Below are 19,118 nucleotides of genomic sequence, written 5' to 3' on the forward strand. Positions count from 1 at the left end.
CGCCGTCCGTGAGGGGGGCACACCCCGGACACGCGTGCCGGGCGTTTGCAACCGCCACAACACTTCCAGACTTGTGAGAGGCCGCCGGCGCAAGATTTGGCGGCATGCTAGCCCCCGGAGGCCGCCGGCCACAGCCGTAGACGCGCGAAGGGCAATCCGCGTAGAGGGAATTTTTCGGATACTTCTCCATCACCAAAAATTATGAAAAAATACCATCGTTCCTATAGCACATGTGCCCACATCGTGCAAAAAAACTCATGATTTTATCGCGCTCCGAGTATTTAGTAATATTGACGCCGCATCGTTACCGCAGAACGTCTACTACCGTGTCATCGCCGTCCGTGAGGGGGGCCACGCACCGGAGACGCGTCCCGCCTCTTCGGACATGCCACCACACCACCCCGCATGTATGAGGGCCCGGTGCGACGCTCCGGTGGCATTGCTACCCCCCAGTGCCCCCGTCCCGCCTAACCCTGTAGCGTTTGACCACGGGATCTACCCCTTTGACGTTGCACGGACGGGCTTTGACCAGTGGACCTCCCCACCCGGTTGTGTTAGGTCAGCCCATAGGAACACTTTGGAGCAACATCCGGGCCAGACCCACAGCAAGATCCCCTCCGTGTAGACCCCACGCGTCCGTTTCCCCCCTCCAGGTGCCGGCGGCGGCGCCGTCCGTGAGGGGGGCACACCCCGGACACGCGTGTCGGGCGTTTGCAACCGCCACAACACTTCCAGACTTGTGAGAGGCCGCCGGCGCAAGATTTGGCGGCATGCTAGCCCCCGGAGGCCGCCGGCCACAGCCGTAGACGCGCGAAGGGCAATCCGCGTAGAGGGAATTTTTCGGATACTTCTCCATCACCAAAAATTATGAAAAAATACCATCGTTCCTATAGCACATGTGCCCACGTCGTGCAAAAAAACTCATGATTTTATCGCGCTCCGAGTATTTAGTAATATTGACGCCGCATCGTTACCGCAGAACGTCTACTACCGTGTCATCGCCGTCCGTGAGGGGGGCCACGCACCGGAGACGCGTCCCGCCTCTTCGGACATGCCACCACACCACCCCGCATGTATGAGGGCCCGGTGCGACGCTCCGGTGGCATTGCTACCCCCAGTGCCCCCGTCCCGCCTAACCCTGTAGCGTTTGACCACGGGATCTACCCCTTTGACTTTGCACGGACGGGCTTTGACCAGTGGACCTCCCCACCCGGTTGTGTTAGGTCAGCCCATAGGAACACTTTGGAGCAACATCCAGGCCAGACCCACAGCAAGATCCCCTCCGTGTAGACCCCACGCGTCCGTTTTCCCCCTCCAGGTGTCGGCGGCGGCGCCGTCCGTGAGGGGGGGCACACCCCGGAGCCCCAAGACGGGCGTCTACGCATGCATGAACACTTTCACATATGCATCGGGACCTGTGCAATGTTTCGGTGACATAGCTACACCCCGAATCCCCCCACCAACCAGAATTCCTTCCGTGTCGACCGTTTCCCCCCTCCGTGACACGGCGATAGCGACATTCGTAATGGGGGGCAATTGATATACCATCGGGTATGTTTTTTTAGATAAGGCATAATTATCTTATGCTAAAGCAAAAACTAAAATAAAGTAAAAATAACAAAACAAAGTAAAAATAAATAAATAAAATAAAATACACGTATGCCGACGGCAAGGCTGTCAGCATATCTGTGCACACACGCAGATTGTCCCACGGATCGATGACGTGGCGTGGCACACAGATCGATGACGTGGCGAAGGGGCCTATGCCGACGGCCATGCCGTAGGCATATCTCTGCCACAGATAAAATAAAATATTAAGTAAAGTAAACATATGCCGGCGGCATATCTGTGCACACACGGATCGATGATGTGGTGTGGCACACGGATCGTTGACATGGCAGAGGGGCCTATGCCGACGGCTGTGCCGTAGGCATACCTCTGCCATAGATATGCCGACGGCCGCCGTTACCGCCCGTCGGCATAGGATAAACGCCGTCAAGTGGTCAGCACTGACCGGGGAGGTGGGCCCAGGATATGCCGACGGCCTGTCCTATGCCCACGGGCCCCGTAGGCGTTTCTCGGGCGGTCCCGACGGCCTCGTCGATGCCGACGGCCCCGTCGGCATAGATTAATGTGTGCCGACGGCTTTTCTACGCCTACGGCCCATCCTCGACCGTCGGCATAGGTGCGGCGATGCCGACGGGGGCCGTCGGCATAGATTCGGCCGTCGGCAAACGCAGTTTTTCTGGTAGTGATCCTCCCCTAAACTCCACCTCTCCCGGCCACTCACCCCGCTTGGACTAGCTGTCCAACGTCATCTTAGCAGTATGACCTCATCCCGGCCACGCATCCTCTCAGGATGGACGTGGTCGTGCTCCTGGCCCCCTGGTCTTTGGTTGTCCAACATCCTCCCAGTGGCGGACCTCGTCACGACCATGCCTCTTCCTCTTGGGTTGGCTATGGTGTGCTAATGGCGGTGCATTCAGACCTCCCCCTTGCTCGACCTGTCCCACAGTGGTTGTCCGTGGTAGAGCGTCTGGCGGCACCCATTGTCACCTTCCTCGGTGATGGGTACGACTCCTCTTACGACGGTCGTGTTCTCGCCTACTATGATTTCCATGCCTTCGAATGTTGATCCTTTTTTTGCGGGGTGAATGTTGATCCTGCAGTCTTTGGGATTGTGCAGAATTTGGTTGGGCGAATGCCCTACTCGGTTTGCCGATGCTGGTGGCGGGTGATACCTGCAGATGTCGTCCCCTAGTTGGAGGTGTTGCCATGGCCTCTTATCCGTGACCCTACCAAAGTATCGGGGGAAACCCCATATCCGGTTCACTAGATCAGGAAGCGAGGGCGTCTCAGCATCGTATCCTTTATGAAGGCGTTGTTTGTTGCTCGTGGTGTGTTCGGTGTTGGATTCCGGACGCTTTGTTGGTCCGGGCTGCTCCTCATTGTGTGGCATATGGGGCACAATGTACGACCTCAACGACGCTCTCTCCAAGGCTTCTCCTTCCACTACGGGCAGGTCTTGCATCCCACTTGCCGATTCTCTAGGCGCATAGGGGGGAGGTACGTTGATCTGGTCTAGCCTAGAGTCGTGTTGGTGCGATGATGTTGCCGGGCATTGGTCGTGACGTGGCCTAGATACCTTGTATCTCGCCTCTTTGCCTTGTCGGCTGGAGTTCCAGCTAGGAGAGTTTTGTGCTATGTTGTATCCCTCTTTACTTTTTCCACACCTTGTGTAGTTATTTTTCTCCTACTTATCAATGAATGATACACAAGCTTTTTGTATTTTTCATGAAAAAAGGTAGAGATGGAATGGCTCCGACCGGAGTAGCATTTTCCAGGACAGTACTTTTTTAAGGATATTTTCCTCAAGTGCCAATAATTAGTGACCCAACAAAAGGTTGTTTTAATTCATGCATCTTGTGCATTCAAATGTATAACATAATCCGTAACGCCAGGGTGTGCACGAGGCAATAGAAAAGAGAGCACAGAAAGCGTTATTCAGATTAACAAAAGGGTGTGTCTAGAACTCAGCCGAGTGACGTTAGCATAATTTTTTTGCAACAAGCAGCACGGCTGGATACTCCAAACGGTGACAAAAAATGTTGCGCCGGTATTGCAAGCAACAACAATAAATGCGGCGACCGTTCTAACTAAAATGCTACAATCGTCAATAAAGGATGTTGTAACCGGTGAGATGACGTGCTACAACCGATGAGGGACGACATTTTACAACCAGCAAGACGGATGTTGCAACCGGTAGGAAAAGATATAGCAAACGATGTCATAAAATGTTGCATGGTTGACTGAGACTTGGTTAAATTTCAGTTGACTGATTTTTAGCAGGCCCCTTAACAAAAACCAAACTCATTAGATATATAAACGATGCATTTCACATGGCAATATAGCTAGTTGCTATGACATACTAGCTAGCTGGTCTTGTTTGACTAGAGTTTCCTCGGATTGCTAGATTTTCGTTTCTTGTTGCCTTGATCTGTCGCTGTGAACTTGAAGACGGCGGCGGTTGCCGGCGCAGGAGGAGTAGTGTCAGAAGGAGGAGGAAGAGGAGGAGGAACGAGTTTGTCAATGTGGATGCCGAGGGGGACAGCGTCGCCAGACAAATACGCTTTCGGCACGTACAGAGACGTGACCTCGTCCGGCCATGGCGTGCCACCGGGCAGGGAGCTGCATGTCATCACGGGCAACTCGAACGTCACCCTCGCACCACTGCCGGCGTGCTCCACGGTGAGCTTGTACGAGAACTGCGGCACCGCCGGTGCGCCTTCGTCCGCCCTGACGCACACCATCGACACCGCGGCGCCCTTGTCTTGCTCGGCGAGGACCAGCAGGAACACGTTCCGCTGCCGGTCCGCCATATCCTCCTCGCCGACGAGGACGTGCCAGCGCCGGGTCAGGGGCAGGCTGAGCTTCCCCGGCTGGCCATAGCGGACGACGATGACGGGGCGGGAGTGTTCCGTGGAGATGTGGTCGAGGAGCATCTGCCGGGAGCCGGAGAAGTCGCAGCCGCCTTCGCCGCCCCCGGGCCCGGCCCGCTCGGGGCAGTAGCAGGGCGCGTACTGGCAAGCGCGGCGGTGATCCGCGGCGTCGTGGTACACGACGAGGCCCGCCTCGCAGCCGAACTCGACGTAGTCGCACGGCAGCTTGACGGCACCGGCGTAGGCGTCTGCCAGGCGGCAGTGGGCGGCGACGCGGCCGCAGTCCTCGCCGTGCGCACCGCGGCAGCACGAGCACATCAGATGCCCGTCGTCGCACTGCGAATTATTATAGTAATATATAAGGATCAAGACGAGCAGTCGTTTCCATGGCAAGAAGTTATAATCACCATGACTCTAATCAATCTGCAAACAACCTACCGAGAAGATAGGCGGTTTGAGGGGGAGGTGGCAGGCATGGCAGTCCAAGAGCTCCGGCGCCCTGCACTTCTCAAAGATGAGGAAGGGCGGCACGTCGAGGGCGGGCGCTCGCCACGGCTGCGGCTTCGCTTCCACGGACACCACGGCCAGATCTCCGTCTCCTCCCCCGCCGTCGCCGCTGCTGCCATGAGCCATTTCTCCTCTGACTTAACTTGCTTCAGGGTCAAAGATCGCACGCATAAAAGATGCTTGAGATTATATGGAGGCCAGGCCGAGTGAAGAACCCAACAGCCGTACGTCCGCTCCACATTACTCCGGTGGCATGCAAACTCCGACGGCGCGTTTCGGTTCCCGGTGTGCGCCCGTGAGGTGTGTCTACGAATTAATTGATGGATGGAGAGCTGGAGAGACGGCGAGATGAGAGAAAGTCAGATCGGGAATGCATGCATGCACCAATGCATGAGACTTATTTTTCTACCATGAGAACGTGTATCGGCATCCACATCTTCTTGGGGAAAGGTGCATGCATGTGTTCCCAGATTTTACACAGAAATTGCACATTTTTATAACCTACTCCCTCCTTTCCGATTTATAAGGCTCAATTCAAAATTCTTACCAACCAAGATAAATGATGAGTGGTGGAATATTTTTTGTAGTTTGCAAAAACACCCAATTAATGCTCTTGTTTTCCTCAAAAAAGTATGGTTACCAATGCATTAATTGCAATGCATGCATGCATAAATTACATGCATTGGTCAATTTTCTCTTAGTACTTGCATGCAATGATTTAATGCACCTTGAAATCTAAACATGTGATGGAAAATAACCAAATTGAGCCTTATAAAATGGAAAAACTAAAATTTTGAAATAAGCCCTATAAACCGGAAAGGAGGGAGTAAAACCTAAAAAGTGCTCGCTGGCTCGTTTGTCTTACAGAGCACACGCGTGTCTGCGTCGTTGGATCGCGATCGATCGCTCAGGTGTCGCGCGGTCGTTTTCGTCCCTCGCCCCAGGTGCCACATGGTCGGCTCATCCGTGTTAGGCCGAAGCGGCAGCCTTCGGTCCCCACCAAACCACCTCTCCCCCCAACCCACCCCACTTCTTCCTCCCCCACCACCGCACTCTCATCCATCTGCAACCGCAGCAGGGCAGTCTTCCAGATCCGCCAATTCCCCTTTCTTCTCCTTCTTCCTTAGCGACCCCGGCCGATTTCGCGGGTTGCGGAGCGATTCCACGCGAGCGGAGCCTTTTTTGCGGGGATTGTAAGGCGGAGGAGTGGGGGCGCTGGTGATCATTTCGCGGGCGCGGCAACGAATACATGCGGAGGACGGAATGAGGCAAGGGGGGGTGGGGGGCGCCGCTTCTGCATGCGCAGCAGTCGAGAGCTCCGCGAACAGGAGGTGGAGGTACGAGTAGGCGATGCGTGAGTTGTGTCGAGGTTCGTGCTGTCGTCAAAGAGCTCGTGCAATCGCCCGCAAATTTCCGGTAAGCAACTCGTTCTCGATTCAGCAGTTTTTTCGCAGTAAATCAGTCGGTTTCACTGCAGGAGGGTGACCGATGGGGATGCGTGTGCGAGATGAGGTGTCATGTTCGCGCAAGGGGCTGGTTATAGGAGCGTTAGATGTGTGAATAATTGGGGTTTGTGGTTCGTGAGATGCACGAGGGGCTTGAGAGAGAGAGAGAGAGAGAGAGAATAATTGGGGTTTGTGGTTCGTGAGATGCACAACGAGGGGCTAGAGAGAGAGAGAGAGAGAGTAAACTATTCTAACTGTAGTTTAGAGGGGAGTAGCAGAGGATGTAGCAGATGTTGCCCGTTTTCTGTAATGAGATCTGCCAGGCTACCCGTATGAGATTTGCTTGATCCATCTGCTAGTACCGAGGGGGAAGTAATTGCATCCTATGAGTAACATGAGATAGTTTTGAGATATCTTGTCAGATTTTCTGTAGTGATATACGGAGTATATGACATTGATATCCTTGATATAATTACCGACTAGCATCTGCTATTACTTTTCCTTGGGAACTTTTGCCTAATACTTGTTTTCTTACTTGCCTGCTATTTGTCAGGGGTTTTGCCTAATAGCTGTTTGTCTATATGCCTATGTATTTTGTCAAGATTTTTATCAATCCATTATTGGCACTGTTTTTGTCAACTGCAATTAGTTTTCTGAATAGGTGTCCATTGATTTCAGTTTTCTCAATAGGGATATCCATTAGTTACACATCATAAAAAACTGAATAAAATCCTTAACTTCCTCCATCATACCTTGTACTGGGCAGTAGATAAAATAGTACATCTTGATTTTTTTAGATCAGAGCACAACTTGCCGGCAACCTCTAATGCATTTGCCCACGGGACACATCACAACTTGATTTTTTAGGACATTTTCTTTTCAACGAACCAAATATAGGTCCACAAAAGTTAAAATAGAGTTCCTCACAATATAGATTCACGTTTTTTTCCAGAATATTTTTCTTCGGCAAGCAAGCTAATGAGTGGCTGCAGAATCTATGGGAATTGTATACAAACCCAGTACGAGTTGCTAAATTTTAATCCTTTTTCTAAACAAAACCTTGAGTTGCCTGTATATACTATGCAATTTGCTTAGATTAGAGCACTACTTGCTTACAACCACTAATGCACATTTCCTAGGGGACACACCACAACTTGATGTTCACACAATATAGGTCCACATTGTGGACGATGAAAAGTGTTCGATCCACAATGCGCGCGACGGGAGGGGGGACGCCGAGGTGGAATTTTTGCAGGCAACATGCTGGGAGGCGGTTGTTGGATGGGGGGACGAGAGGGCTAGGGCGGATAGGAATGGCACTTCTGTTAAGCAAGCAAAAGTAAGAAGTCGTGGACTGTACTCTAGACCGAGAAAGTGTGCAGACAAAACAAATGCTTTCTTCTAGTCAATCTATAATATTTGTGCGCATTGGGTTCTAGCCAAAAAATATGCTTTCTTCTAGAGCCAAGGAGGCAGTGCCATCTGTGCGGCACGACCACCTAGTGGGGTGGAGCTAGATCCGGGAAAGCATTGTCTCGAGTGGTCGAGGAACTAGGCCGCAAATCGTTGTAAGTATCTCGAAATCGACTGTGACGCCCGGATAGTTATGCTACAGTAATCCCCACTAATGATGCCACGTCACCTCGGTTACTGTGGATAAACTCGCGTTAGTTCGGAACCTAGTTCGAATTTCAAATTCAAAATCGAGCAAACAATAAAAGTTTTCAAATATTAAAACTAAAATGTTCGGAGTGAACCAAATAATGCATAGGTAATTATGGTGGAGGAACCACACTTTTATAAAATGTTTAATTAATCTAAAATGAATAAAACAGTAGCAAAACCGATATTTAAATGCTTTTATAAATAAATAAAATACTAAACTAAATTGTTTTGGGATAAAACCTTTTGTGGCAGTGGTTTCATGGTATTACTAATTTAGGGATCATTTTAATATTAAGTAAAAAGTAAACTTAAAAGAAAGTAAAATAAAAACAAAAAGAAAATAAATAAAAAGAAAAGAAAACACAAAACCAGAAAAGAAAACTAACAAAAAAAAGGGAAAAGAAAACCCCCCCAGGCCAACTGGGCCTGGTCCCAACCAGTGGCCTGCCAGGCCGGCCCACTCCCTCCCCTGGCCTATAAGCCCCTAGGGGCACCAAACCCTAACCTACCCACTCCCCGATCCCCACTCCCCCCACTCTCCCCTCACTCCCCCGATCTGGATCGAGATCGGGGCGACCACGCCACCGCCCCGGATCGCCCTCGCCGTTGCCTTCTCGCACCCCCTCTCCTCGCGCGACCCCCTCCCCCCCGACGCTCCCCCCGGATCCCGACCACCGCCCCCCCCCCACCGCTCGTCCTCACCCCCTCCTCGCCGGACGCCGTGGACGCGCGCCGTCCCGCCGCTGCCCATCGCCAGACCTCGCCGTCCTTCTCCTCTACATCGCCGGACCTCATCGCCCCGCCGCACGTCGTCCCCGTCCTCCACCTCGCCGGACTGCGCCCGCCTCCCCGATGCCGCGGCGACGCCTCGTCCCCATCCTCCTCCACAATGGTCGCCCCCGAGCCTCGCCGCCCCGCTTCTCTGCAACGCCGGTGAGGCCACGGCCTCCTCTTCCTCTTTGTGCCCGCTCTGCACGACTCCCCGTCGCCACCCGCACCGGCCTCCCCTACTCGACGCGCCACCGCGTGCGCCCGGCGCTCGTCGCCGCGGCCACCGCACGCGTGCGTCCCGTGCACGCCACGCCTCCTCGCACCACCACCGCGCCCGGCTCCCCTGCCGCCCGCGGGCCCGCTCGTCGCCGGCCCCGCACTCCGTTTCCCCCACGCCGGCCGGCCACCGCGGCCGCCCTGGCCGCTGGCCTCGCCCTATCGCACTCCCTGCGGGCGAGCGCCTGCCCAAGCGCCCGTTGCCCCCTTCCCGAGTGGACTCGGGCGCACGCCCTCATGCCCATGCCCGCTAAGGCCATTGGCCCTATGACAAGCAAACCCCACCCCCAGAACGTTTTAATAAAAAAAGAAAAGGAATTAAAAAAATATATATTAAATAAATAAATAATAATTAAAATAATTAAAATAGTAATTAATTAATTAAATAATTAATTAAGTTAATTAATCCTGATTAGATTAACCTAATCACTAATTAAACTAATTAATCTGTTTTAGTTAATCTTAGTCAATGACAGTGGGACCCACATGTCAGGTTGACCAAGTCAACTCTGTTGACTGCTGACGTCAGCATGACATCATGCTGATGTCATAAATCCATTTTTCGAATTAATTAAATAATTAATTAAATTCCAGAAATTAATATAATCTTTAGAAAATCATATCTTTTAATCCGTAACTCGGATTAAATTATTTTCAACATGAAAGTTGCTCAGAACGACGAGACGATTCCGGATACGCAGTCCGTTCGTCCGCCACACACCCCTAACCTATCGAACTCGCAACTTTCCCCCTCCGGCTCCTCTGCCCGAAAACGCGAAACACCGAGAATACTTCCCGGATGTTTCCCCCCTTAACCGGTACCACCTCATACCACGTTAGGGCACACCTAGCACCGCTCATTGTCACGTCACGCATCGTCGTGTTTATGTTTGCATTGTATTCATTGTTTCTTCCCCCTCTTATCTCCGGTAGACTACGAGACCGACGCTGCTGCTGACCAGTTCGACTACGGAGTTGACGACCCCTCTCTCTTGCCAGAGCAACCAGGCAAGCCCCCCCCTTGATCACCAGATATCGCCTACTCTTCTCTATACTGCTTGCATTAGAGTAGTGTAGCATGTTACTGCTTTCGTTAATCCTATTCTGATGCATAGCCTGACATTGTCGCTACATCTGTTGATACCTTACCTGCAATCCTAAATGCTTAGTATAGGATGCTAGTTTATCATCATTGGCCCTACATTCTTGTCAGTCTGCCTTGCTATACTATCGGGCCGTGATCACTTGGGAGGTGATCACGGGTATATACTATACATACATACATACTATACAGATGGTGACTAAAGTCGGGTCAGCTCATTGAGTACCCGCAAGTGATTCTGACGAGGGGGCTGAAAGGACAGGTGGCTCCATCCCGGTAGAGGTGGGCCTGGGTTCCCGACGGCCCTCGACTGTTACTTTGTGGCGGAGCGACAGGGCAGGTTGAGACCACCTAGGAGACAGGTGGGCCTGGCCCTGTTCGGCGTTCGCGGATACTTAACACGCTTAACGAGATCTTGGTATTTGATCTGAGTCGGCTATGAGCCTATACGCACTAACCATCTACGTGGGAGTAGTTATGGGTATCCCGACATCGTGGTATCAGCCGAAGCACTTCAGACGTCAGCGACGGAGCGGCGCGCGCCGGATTGGAACGTAAGCCTGCTCTTGTATTAAGGGGGCTAGTTCTGCTTCCGGCCGCCCTCGCAACGTGCAGGTGTGCTCAGGGCGATGGGCCCAGACCCCTGCGCGCTTAGGTTTAGACCGGCGTGCTGGCCTCTCTGTTTTGCCTAGGTGGGGCTGCGACGTGTTGATCTTCCGAGGCCGGGCATGACCCAGAAAAGTGTGTCCGGCCAAATGGGATCGAGCGTGTTGGGCTATGTGGTGCACCCCTGCAGGGAAGTTAATCTATTCGAATAGCCGTGATCTTCGGTAACAGGACGACTTGGAGTTGTACCTTGACCTTATGACAACTAGAACCGGATACTTAATAAAACACACCCTTCCAAGTGCCAGATACAACCCGGTGATCGCTTTTCCGCAGGGCGACGAGGAGAGGATCGCCGGGTAGGATTATGCTATGCGATGCTACTGGAGATGCTGCTTGGAGATGCTACTGGGAGATGCTACTTGGAGGACTACAATCTACTCTCTTCTATATGCTGCAAGACGGAGGCTGCCAGAAGCGTAGTCTTCGATAGGACTAGCTATCCCCCTCTTATTCTGGCATTCTGCAGTTCAGTCCACTGATATGGCCTCCTTACACATATACCCATGCATATGTAGTTTAGTTCCTTGCTTGCGAGTACTTTGGATGAGTACTCACGGTTGCTTTCTCCCTCCTTTTCCCCCCTTTCCTTTCTTCCTGGTTGTCGCAACCAGATGCTGGAGTCCAGGAGCCAGACGCCACCGTCGACGACGACCCCTACTACACCGGAGGTGCCTACTACTACGTGCTGCCCGCTGATGACGACCAGGAGTGACCTAGGAGGATCCCGGGCAGGAGGCCTGCTCCTCTTTCGATCTGTATCCCAGTTTGTGCTAGCCATCTTATGGCACCCTGTTTAACTTATGTCTGTACTCAGATATTGTTGCTTCCGCTGACTCGTCTATGATCGAGCACTTGTATTCGAGCCCTCGAGGCCCCTGGCTTGTATTATGATGCTTGTATGACTTATTTTATTTGTAGAGTTGTGTTGTGATATCTTCCCGTGAGTCCCTGATCTTGATCGTACACATTTGCGTGCATGATTAGTGTACGATTAATTCAGGGGCGTCACATCGACCCCCTAAGCATGTGTTTCTCTACTCACATCTACAATTTTATGTGATAGAGGTGGAATAGGGAGGTTGAAGAGGGGTGTGGGGGTCCCATGTTTATGGGCGAATCGATGATTTTGAGCGCGGCGGTGGTTTGCGACTTGGGGATGTGGGGGGCTGGAATCGGGTACTGATTTCAGCAGAAAGTTTTCAAAACTTGCCCAACGCATGACAGTTAGTTGCTAGAGATGCCGGTGTAAGTCGCCCAAAGATCCGGTCCCGAGATGGGGGGCTGGAATCGTCGATGATTCGAGCCGAAAGTATCCAAAACTTGCCCAACTCATGATAGGTAGTTGCTAGAGATGCTAGCGTAAGTTGCCAAAGATCCGCCCCCAATATGTTGGGGCTGGAATCGTCTATGACTTGAGCCGAAAGTGTCCAAAACTTGCCCAACGCATGATAGCTAGTCGCTAGAGATGCCTGCATAAGTTGCCAAAGATCCGCTCCCGAGAGGCGGGCTCTGAAATCGTCTATGATTTGAGCCAAAAGTGTCGAAAACTTGTCCAAGACATGATAGTTAGTTGCTAGAGATGTTGGCATGAGTTGCCCAAAGATCCACTGCCGAGATGCGGGGGCTGGAATCGTCAATGTTTTGAGCCAAAAGTGTCCAAACTTTCCCAACACATGATAGTTAGTTGCTAGAGATGTTGGCGTGAGTTGCCCAAAGATGAGAACATTGGGTTTTATTTTCGCCCAAAATTTGCCCGATGTATGATAGTTGGTTGCTAGAGAGGTTGGCGCGAGTTTCCCAAAGATTTTTTAGCAAAAAAAAATGATTTTATTTTGCACACAAGTTGTGTTTTCCAATCGGATAAGTTGTCTACATGTAAATAGTTGTTGCCTAAATCATTTAAGTTTTGTAAATATGGTTTTGTAGACGTTTTTGCCTAAACAGATTGTTTGTTCCGTTTGCAGGGCCTCACTGAATTATAAAGTCAAAGCAACATTTTTTGAGGTTTTGTGCACAAGCCCAAACAAGAAGGTTCAACATCCACTTCCTGGTAAGCTTTGCACAAAGATATCCAACTTTTTTATTTCAGCAAAAAAAAGTGGAGTTGCTTACTACCAACAGTGATTTTTCTTAAACAAATCCTAGAACTTGGCTGCTCTTTTTTGTTTTCTCAACACAATCCTAGTACCAAAAACAACTTAAGAAAAGCATCAAGGGTTTCTCTGGATGTACAACAGCCAGTAGTTCGAGAAAGGAAATCAAAACAGTTTTCATGTACAGACATGACTAACTTTTTGTCAATACTTGATTTGCTTAAAAACCTGCTATAGTTGCTCACTAATTCCTTTTTACCTTTTTTTGCAATAGATGTAGTAAAATCAATACTGGCTGCTCATGCCAGAAGAAACAAGGGGAAAACACTAAAAAATAGTTGCAATCAGGATGAACAAGGTGAGAAAGAAAATCAAACCTGCTCTTTCTTTTCCTCCTCTACACGCCAGGTCATTCTGATTCGATGTGTGGGTTGGTTAGTTAAATATTAAACGAGCAAAATATGGGCCAATTTTGCCTGAATTTTTATATGCAAGTTTTTTCTTAGAAGAAATCCATATAAAGGTGAAACATTTTTATCTGTTTTTTGCTTCTTGGGGTTTTGAGCATGGGTGGCCTATAAATCAATCTCTTTTTTCACATGCATACACATCAGCCCTAGGAGATACCTGTCCAAAATCCAATGCACAAGCTAAAAGCAGAACTTCAAGAGGGTTATGTTTGTTTTTATTCACACAACTAAAAAAACATGAGTTGCCTGTAAACCATTCCCTACTTTCCCAAACATTATAGAAACTTGCCTAGATATGTGAATAGCTAGAAAGACAACCAACATAGCAGCTACAGTTAGAGCAAATCCCCAGATAGATGCATTGCCCAAAATCCAGTAGTGAAATTCACAACGAAACACAGCAGCTACTACTACAATTGCGAAACATGTAGTTCAACAAGACATTTGCCCCAAAATTCACTAGTAAAAGCCAAACCTTATAACTTTGAAGACCTCTTTTTTCCTTAATTTATTTTTCTACCACACAAGAAACATGAGTTGCCTGCATTTTTTTCCCTGATTGCCTACACATATACTCAACTTGCCCAAAAGCTTTGACAAGTTTGAAGATCAACCAAAAAACAACAGCCTCGCGCAACCTACAACACTCTGCAGATACTTGCAAAAAATTCAAGCATAAACTAGAATAGTAATTTCAAGAGAGGGTTTCCATGTGTTTTCAGCACGAGTTGCCTGGAAATCATTCCAGACTTGCATGCACATCATACCAACCTGCGCCGCTTCTGCATGCGCAGCAGTCAAGAGCTCGGCGAACAGGAGGTGGAGGTACGAGTAGGCGATGCGTGAGCTGTGTCGAGGTTCGTGCTGCCGTCAAAGAGCTCGTGCAATCGCCCGCAAATTTCCGGTAAGCAACTCGTTCTCGATTCAGCAGTTTTTTCGCAGTAAATCAGCCGGTTTTCACTGCAGGAGGGTGACCGATGGGGATGCGTGTGCGAGATGAGGTGTCATGTCCGCGCAAGGGGCTGGTTATAGGAGCGTTAGATGCGTGAATAATTGGGGTTTGTGGTTCGTGAGATGCACGAGGGGCTTGAGAGAGAGAGAGAGAGAATAATTGGGGTTTGTGGTTCGTGAGATGCACAACGAGGGGCTAGAGAGAGAGAGAGAGAGAGAGTAAACTATTCTAACTGTAGTTTAGAGGGGAGTAGCAGAGGATGTAGCAGATGTTGCCCGTTTTCTGTAATGAGATCTGCCAGGCTACCCGTATGAGATTTGCTTGATCCATCTGCTAGTACCGAGGGGGAAGTAATTGCATCCTATGAGTAACATGAGATAGTTTTGAGATATCTTGTCAGATTTTCTGTAGTGATATATGGAGTATATGACATTGATATCCTTGATATAATTACCCGACTAGCATCTGCTATACTTTTCCTTGGGAACTTTTGCCTAATACTTGTTTTCTTACTTGCCTGCTATTTGTCAGGGGTTTTGCCTAATAGCTGTTTGTCTATATGCCTATGTATTTTGTCAAGATTTTTATCAATCCATTATTGGCACTGTTTTTGTCAACTGCAATTAGTTTTCTGAATAGGTGTCCATTGATTTCAGTTTTCTCAATAGGGATATCCATTAGTTACACATCATAAAAAACTGGATAAAATCCTTAACTTCCTCCATCATACCTTGTACTGGGCAGTAGATAAAATAGTACATCTTGATTTTTTTAGATCAGAGCACAACTTGCCGGCAACCTCTAATGCATTTGCCCACGGGACACAGCACAACTTGATTTTTTAGGACATTTTCTTTTCAAGGAACCAAATATAGGTCCACACAAGTTAAAATAGAGTTCCTCACAATATAGATTCACGTTTTTTCCAGAATATTTTTCTTCGGCAAGCAAGCTAATGAGTGGCTGCAGAATCTATGGGAATTGCATACAAACCCAGTACGAGTTGCTAAATTTTAATCTTTTTCTAAACAAAACCTTGAGTTGCCTGTATATACTATGCAATTTGCTTAGATTAGAGCACTACTTGCTTACAACCACTAATGCACATTTCCTAGGGGACACACCACAACTTGATGTTCACACAATATAGGTCCACATTGTGGACGATGAAAAGTGTTCGATCCACAATGCGCGCGACGGGAGGGGGGACGCCGAGGTGGAATTTTTGCAGGCAACATGCTGGGAGGCGGTTGTTGGATGGGGGGGCGAGAGGGATAGGGCGGATAGGAATGGCACTTCTGTTAAGCAAGCAAAAGTAAGAAGTCGTGGACTATACTCTAGACCGAGAAAGTATGCAGAAAAAAAACATGCTTTCTTCTAGTCAATCTATAATATTTGTGCGCATTGGGTTCTAGCCAAAAAATATGCTTTCTTCTAGAGCCAAGGGGGCAGTGCCATCTGTGCGGCACGACCACCTAGTGGGGTGGAGCTAGATCCGGGAAAGCATTGTCTCGAGTGGTCGAGGAACTAGGCCGCAAATCATTGTAAGTATCTCGAAATCGACCCCCTAAGCATGTGTTTCTCTACTCACATCTACAATTCTATGTGATAGAGGCGGAATAGGGAGGTTGAAGAGGGGTGTGGGGGTCCCATGTTTATGGGCGAATTGATGATTTTGAGCGCGGCGGTGGTTTGCGACTTGGGGATGTGGGGGGCTGGAATCGGGTACTGATTTCAGCAGAAAGTTTTCAAAACTTGCCCAACGCATGACAGTTAGTTGCTAGAGATGCCGGTGTAAGTCGCCCAAAGATCCGGTCCCGAGATGGGGGGCTGGAATCGTCGATGATTCGAGCCGAAAGTATCCAAAACTTGCCCAACTCATGATAGGTAGTTGCTAGAGATGCTAGCGTAAGTTGCCAAAGATCCGCCCCAATATATTGGGGCTGGAATCGTCTATGACTTGAGCTGAAAGTGTCCAAAACTTGCCCAACGCATGATAGCTAGTCGCTAGAGATGCCTGCATAAGTTGCCAAAGATCCGCTCCCGAGAAGCGGGCTCTGAAATCGTCTATGATTTGAGCCAAAAGTGTCGAAAACTTGTCCAAGACATGATAGTTAGTTGCTAGAGATGTTGGCATGAGTTGCCCAAAGATCCACTGCCGAGATGCGGGGGCTGGAATCGTCAATGTTTTGAGCCAAAAGTGTCCAAACTTTCCCAACACATGATAGTTAGTTGCTAGAGATGCTGGCGTGAGTTGCCCAAAGATGAGAACATTGGGTTTTATTTTCGCCCAAAATTTTCCCGATGTATGATAGTTGGTTGCTAGAGAGGTTGGCGCGAGTTTCCCAAAGATTTTTTTAGCAAAAAAATGATTTTATTTTGCACACAAGTTGTGTTTTCTAATCGGATAAGTTGTCTACATGTAAATAGTTCTTGCCTAAATCATTTAAGTTTTGTAAATATGGTTTTGTAGACGTTTTTGCCTAAACAGATTGTTTGTTCCGTTTGCAGGGCCTCACTGAATTATAAAGTCAAAGCAACATTTTTTGAGGTTTTGTGCACAAGCCCAAACAAGAAGGTTCAACATCCACTTCCTGGTAAGCTTCGCACAAAGATATCCAACTTTTTTATTTCAGCAAAAAAAAAGTGGAGTTGCTTACTACCAACAGTGATTTTTCTTAAACAAATCCTAGAATTTGGCTGCTCTTTTTTGTTTTCTCAACACAATCCTAGTACCAAAAACAACTTAAGAAAAGCATCAAGGGTTTCTCTGGATGTACAACAGCCAGTAGTTCGAGAAAGGAAATCAAAACAGTTTTCATGTACAGACAGGACTAACTTTTTGTCAATACTTGATTTGCTTAAAAACCCGCTATAGTTGCTCACTAATTCCTTTTTACCTTTTTTTGCAATAGATGTAGTAAAATCAATACTGGCTGCTCATGCCAGAAGAAACAAGGGGAAAACACTAAAAAATAGTTGCAATCAGGATGAACAAGGTGAGAAAGAAAATCAAACCTGCTCTTTCTTTTCCTCCTCTACACGCCAGGTCATTCTGATTCGATGTGTGGGTTGGTTAGTTAAATATTAAACGAGAAAAATATGGGCCAATTTTGCCTGAATTTTTATATGCAAGTTTTTTCTTAGAAGAAATCCATATAAAGGTGAAACATTTTTATCTGTTTTTTGCTTCTTGGGGTTTTGAGCATGGGTGGCCTATAAATCAATCTCTTTTTTCACATGCATACACATCAGCCCTAGGAGATACCTGTCCAAAATCCAATGCACAAGCTAAAAGCAGAACTTCAAGAGGGTTATGTTTGTTTTTATTCACACAACTAAAAAAACATGAGTTGCCTGTAAACCATTCCCTACTTGCCCAAACATTATAGAAACTTGCCTAGATATGTGAATAGCTAGAAACACAACCAACACAGCAGCTACAGTTAGAGCAAATCCCCATATAGATACATTGCCCAAAATCCAGTAGTGAAATTCACAACGAAACACAGCAGCTACTACTACAATTGCGAAACATGTAGTTCAACAAGACATTTGCCCCAAAATTCACTAGTAAAAGCCAAACCTTGTAACTTTGAAGACCTCTTTTTTCCTTAATTTATTTTTCTACCACACAAGAAACATGAGTTGCCTGCATTTTTTTCCCTGATTGCCTACACATATACTCAACTTGCCCAAAAGCTTTGACAAGTTTGAAGATCAACCAAAAAACAACAGCCTCGCGCAACCTACAACACTCTGCAGATACTTGCAAAAAATTCAAGCATAAACTAGAATAGTAATTTCAAGAGAGGGTTTCCATGTGTTTTCAGCACGAGTTGCCTGGAAATCATTCCAGACTTGCATGCACATCATACCAACCTGCCCAAAAAACACACATTATTTTGCATGCATAAAGTCTTGGTAGTTCATTTTTGCAGTTTCGCAAACATTAACTGCCATGTTGTTGTATATTCCTTCATTAATAAATCCTTCGTTCCACAGGCATTTGTAAAAGAGAAGCATCTGAGAGGGCACAACAAGATGGAAGCTCAGCTCTCAGGTCCATGGCCACCAAAACGGGGGAAACAGTTGTGGCAATGGAGGAGAGGAACAGATGGAGAAGGGGAGGTCAAGGGGGGAGGTTTGGGGGTTACGACTAGGAAAGGGAAGGACGATTTGGTGCGTCAGCGTGAGCCAAGGCAGGCTAATGTCATAGGGGGAGCAATAGTTAATATTGTGACAGACTCGCCCCTGGGGCCATGTGCAGTAGTTAATGTCATAGGGGGCCATTTCTTTCCTTTTTGGGTTTGCCAGCTGGATCCGGAAAGAGGTCCACTACTAATTCTAGGGTGTGTGCTGTGGACCGCTAGCCAGCCAAGGGTTGCTAGCTAGCCGCGTCCTTTTTATAATATGCAAGAATAAGAATACAATAGTATAGTTGAGTTTTCAGAAAAAGGGAAGTTTCCTTAGAGTAATTGAATTTGTTCGTTAGTATTATCATTAAAGAAGAAAGGACATAAATAAGAAATAAAAAATAAAAAAACCAAAATTTTCAGGAAAGAATGAATTGCCGCTTTGTTGTTACCCTTTCAGAAAAAATAAATTGAAATAAAACTTAAAAAAATAATGTGCTTTTATAAGGAAGAATGAATTACTGAAATTGGCTTTACCCTTTGAAAGAAAGTAAATAAAATAAAAACTAAAAAATTCAAAATAATGAGGTTTT

General features: G+C 48.0%; 2 protein-coding genes across 3 annotated transcripts; one reads left to right on the forward strand and one right to left on the reverse strand.

Moving 5' to 3' along the window:
* Positions 1–3,950: 3,950 nt before the first annotated feature.
* LOC123191771 (putative E3 ubiquitin-protein ligase SINA-like 6) lies at positions 3,951–5,072 on the reverse strand. The gene is made up of 2 exons (XM_044604384.1): positions 4,878–5,072; positions 3,951–4,775 (listed from the first exon to the last, which is right to left on the reverse strand). The coding sequence occupies exons 1-2, from the start codon at positions 5,070–5,072 to the stop codon at positions 3,951–3,953; spliced, it is 1,020 nt and encodes a 339-aa protein (XP_044460319.1).
* Positions 5,073–5,955: 883 nt separating this feature from the next.
* LOC123189719 (uncharacterized) lies at positions 5,956–18,867 on the forward strand. Of its 2 annotated transcripts, XM_044602195.1 has the most exons (7): positions 5,956–6,362; positions 12,839–12,924; positions 13,242–13,325; positions 14,160–14,341; positions 16,901–16,986; positions 17,305–17,388; positions 18,395–18,867. In XM_044602195.1, exons 3-7 carry the CDS (start codon positions 13,317–13,319, stop codon positions 18,550–18,552), a joined length of 519 nt encoding a protein of 172 aa, XP_044458130.1. In that variant the 5' UTR covers positions 5,956–6,362; positions 12,839–12,924; positions 13,242–13,316; the 3' UTR covers positions 18,553–18,867. The 2 variants fall into 2 exon arrangements, with proteins under 2 accessions (XP_044458130.1, XP_044458132.1); XM_044602197.1 differs by lacking the exon at positions 17,305–17,388.
* The last annotated feature ends 251 nt before the right edge of the window (positions 18,868–19,118 follow it).

The sequence above is a fragment of the Triticum aestivum genome, chromosome 2A, assembly GCF_018294505.1.
Source record: "Triticum aestivum cultivar Chinese Spring chromosome 2A, IWGSC CS RefSeq v2.1, whole genome shotgun sequence".
NCBI classification, from domain to species: domain Eukaryota; kingdom Viridiplantae; phylum Streptophyta; class Magnoliopsida; order Poales; family Poaceae; genus Triticum; species Triticum aestivum.

What these genes read in the sequence shown, in the direction of transcription:
- LOC123191771 (XM_044604384.1), bottom strand. Translation starts at nt 5,072, where the DNA reads ATGGCTCATGGCAGCAGCGGCGACGGCGGGGGAGGAGACGGAGATCTG. An exon ending in TCAAACCGCCTATCTTCTCG is followed by an intron (nt 4,776 to 4,877) that starts GTAGGTTGTTTG and finishes AATAATTCGCAG; the next exon opens with TGCGACGACGGGCATCTGAT.
- LOC123189719 (XM_044602195.1), top strand. An exon ending in GGTTCAACATCCACTTCCTG is followed by an intron (nt 16,987 to 17,304) that starts GTAAGCTTCGCA and finishes TTTTTGCAATAG; the next exon opens with ATGTAGTAAAATCAATACTG. An exon ending in TTGCAATCAGGATGAACAAG is followed by an intron (nt 17,389 to 18,394) that starts GTGAGAAAGAAA and finishes TTCGTTCCACAG; the next exon opens with GCATTTGTAAAAGAGAAGCA.